The following is a 3,476-nucleotide window of genomic DNA, read 5'->3' on the forward strand; positions in this document are numbered from 1 at the left end:
AACAACTTACCAAAACTTGTTATTTTTGAGGTTTTGATAAAATCTCTTTTAACAAGTATGAGATAGTATTTCAGAGTGCTTGTAATTTGCAGTCCACTGATAAATAACCATGCAAGCATTTGCTTATACAAATATTTATCTTTGGATTGGCTTTAAATATTGAGTCAAAAATAGGTTTTCTTAACCCTGAGTTCTAACCTTGTGGAATTATTAATGTAATTATCATAATTTCAGTTTCTTCTACTGTTGCCCTTCAGGTAGTACTGCAAAGCACATCAATGGAAGGAAAAAATCATTCTGTGGTGTCAGAATTTGTATTCGTGGGACTCACCAACTCCTGGAAGATGCAAGTACTTCTCTTTGTGTTCGCTTCAATGTTTTATATGGCAAGCATGATGGGGAACTCCCTCATCATTTTTACAGTGGCTTCTGACCCTCACTTACATTCTCCCATGTACTTTCTGTTGGCCAATCTCTCTTTCATCGATTTAGGTGTTTCATGTGTCACTTGTCCCAAGATGCTTTATGACCTGTTCAGAAAGCACAAAGTCATCTCCTTTAGAGGTTGCATCACTCAGATCTTCTTCATTCATGTCATTGGTGGTGTGGAGGTGGTATTGCTTATAGGCATGGCTTATGATAGATATGTAGCCATATGTAAACCTCTCCATTATTTGACCATCATGAATGCCAAAATGTGCATTTTCATCTTAGTGTCTGCATGGGTGGTTGGCCTTATGCATTCCCTTGTTCAATTTGTTTATATAGTGAATTTACCTTTCTGTGGACCAAATATTTTGGACAGCTTTTACTGTGACCTTCCTCGTTTCATCAGACTTGCTTGCATAGATACCAACCAACTAGAATTAATGGTATCAGCCAACAGTGGATTCATCTCTGTAGGCTCCTTCTTCATACTGGCCATATCTTATGTTGTTATAATAGTCACTGTTCAGAAACATTCTTCAGGTGGTTCCTCCAAGGCACTGTCTACACTTTCTGCTCACATCTCTGTTGTGGTCCTGTTCTTTGGTCCCTTGATATTTGTTTATACATGGCCTTCCCCCTCCACACACCTGGATAAGTATCTGGCCATATTTGATGCAGTTGGCACTCCTTTTCTTAACCCTGTGATCTACACCTTGAGGAATCAAGAAATGAAGACGGCAATGAAAAGAGCATGCAGACAGCTACTGAAATATGGGAAGATCTCCTAAACGATTGCAGTGTAGAACCTTCATCACCTATCACAGTTCATTGCTAACCAAATTCAGTGAAAAATTATGTTCCTGGATAAGGTTTGCTTATATATATTGATATTTGGGTGATTTTTTCTTCTGGCAGGAGAGATTTGCAATGTGGTCTAGCAACAGAGAAGCAAGCATATATTTATAAAACAGAGATTGTTATAGTGCATAGCTCAATTCTCAAAGAATTTTTTTTTTGTTTTTTTGAGACAGTGCTTCTCTGTAACTTTGGAGGCTGTCCTGGAACTCACTCTGTACACCAGGCTGGCCTTGAACTCACAGAGATCCACCTGCCTCTGCATCCTGAGTACTGGGAATTTTTATGTGAAGTAAAGTTTTAGTTGTACATAAGACAGAAGGGTACTTTAAACCTTAGAAAGGAAGCATAAACATTATTTCTCTTTCTCTCGCTCTTACACTCTCTCTGAACATCAATTTTTCTCACATGTAGGACTTTCTGGCAGCACTCCATGGACAATTTACAAATTGACATTGATCTAAGTCAGTTTTTCCATTTTATGTACCTTGCATACACTCTAGTTTAATTGTCTGTCTATTTAGAATATGAAAACATAAACATTCAATTGTCATGAATGTAAGCTGGCAGTTAATATTATGATATTCAATTTTAACTAAATTTCCATCTTATTTCCTTACTATTTTCACATTCTTTTATTCTTAGTATATATCTATATCAGAGTTCAGCTAAAATATTTGTGTGATATTTTAGAGATGCAAATGAAGTTATAATTTTTTAAAATCAGTTGGTACAGTATAGGTACCTAGGCATCTCACAGACACTCAATAGCATTCTAACTCATCATGAAACTATGGAACAGAAACAGTCTTGTAGCTCTGCTTCCTTTACTATATCCCCTTTCAATTCCTCCATGTTTTAGACTAGTTGCATGTGTACCATTATGGACTATAGTCACCAGTGTAGCCAACAACTACACCATTGAAACTGGAGGCATTGAGGGACACAGTATTTACTATCCTTGGTTTCCACCTCGTGTTCATGTTTCCTTGTGGGATTTCTGCACCAATAACTTTGCATCTAGATTGAGGTTACAATCTTCCTGGGAAGCCTTGAGGATTGAGCATTAGATAAATCTAGTTCCTGTAAGTCATCCTTTATTGTATATCATTCATCCATTTTCTACTTCACTGATTAAACTGTGAGTAAGATATACCCTACATATCTGATAGCTTAATCATTTGTGGGTTCATAGAATGATTCATCCATTCCAACTTGTGCTTACACACAAGGTATTGTTTTACTAGGGAAATATTTTATACCAAATGAAACATAACACAAATTCACTAGTTGACATATGTGACACATGACAAGCTACTGCATTTTTAGTTTTAGTAACATAGTTTGCTATACAACAGTTACAATTGTAACTGTAGCACCACAACTCAGGGTGATGTGTTATTCAACAGAACATAAATAAATCCCATGATAAACTGCAGAAATAGCTGTGGTACTCTCCTATATACACCTCCTGTTGCTTCATCCTGTAACAGGATTATCAATTTGAGTTATGATTCTGGAAATCCCTAGAGCTGTGCAGCTGTAGGAATGCCCTTGCTGGTCCTGAAGTTCTTTACAATCTTTTTGTGTTCTCATAAATCTTCTCAAAATATTACAGAATTCTTTCAGTTGATTGTCTTGTTGTCCTCATTAGAGAAGTGTTTGCCTTCTTGTCTGGAACTTGAGTAATTTCTCCTAAGACTTGTAAAACAATGAAATGAAATGAGTCAATATACATTTATAAAGCAAATACAAATAATATAAATGCAAAGCCCAAAAAAGACCTAGAAGAGTACATTTTACATTATGCTGTCTGAAGAAATATAGGCAGAGACCCTGAATTAAGGGCCACAATAAAAAGAAAACAAGGCCTTCTAAGCACAGTAGGACTGACACATATGTGAACTCACAAAGACTGTGACAGCATGGGTCCTGCACAGGCATGCAAGATGGGGTTCCAGAACTGAGAGGGGAAATGGACACAAGCACTCATCCTTAGCATAGAAGCTATCTCCAATTGATAACCATTTACAAATGAAAAATTAGTTTTCTCTAATTGAGTCTCAACCGGGTATAGAAAGCACTTTTAAGGCCGTCTAGTAGGTGGCCAACACAAAATGAATTCTTTGGCATTTTGGAGGTTCTTTGTCTCATAATGCTTTGTCAGGGCTTTTTTTTGCTTGCCTGCTTTT

At 36.8% G+C, this 3,476-nt stretch overlaps 1 protein-coding gene across 1 annotated transcript; it reads left to right on the forward strand.

Annotated features, from left to right (window-relative positions):
- The first annotated feature begins 263 nt into the window (after nucleotides 1–263).
- On the forward strand, nucleotides 264–1,217 carry LOC100760235 (olfactory receptor 4F3/4F16/4F29). The gene has a single exon (XM_027421003.1). It carries the CDS (start codon nucleotides 279–281, stop codon nucleotides 1,215–1,217), a length of 939 nt encoding a protein of 312 aa, XP_027276804.1. The 5' UTR covers nucleotides 264–278.
- Nucleotides 1,218–3,476: the final 2,259 nt, after the last annotated feature.

This window comes from Cricetulus griseus, chromosome 6 (genome assembly GCF_003668045.3).
Source record: "Cricetulus griseus strain 17A/GY chromosome 6, alternate assembly CriGri-PICRH-1.0, whole genome shotgun sequence".
NCBI classification, from domain to species: domain Eukaryota; kingdom Metazoa; phylum Chordata; class Mammalia; order Rodentia; family Cricetidae; genus Cricetulus; species Cricetulus griseus.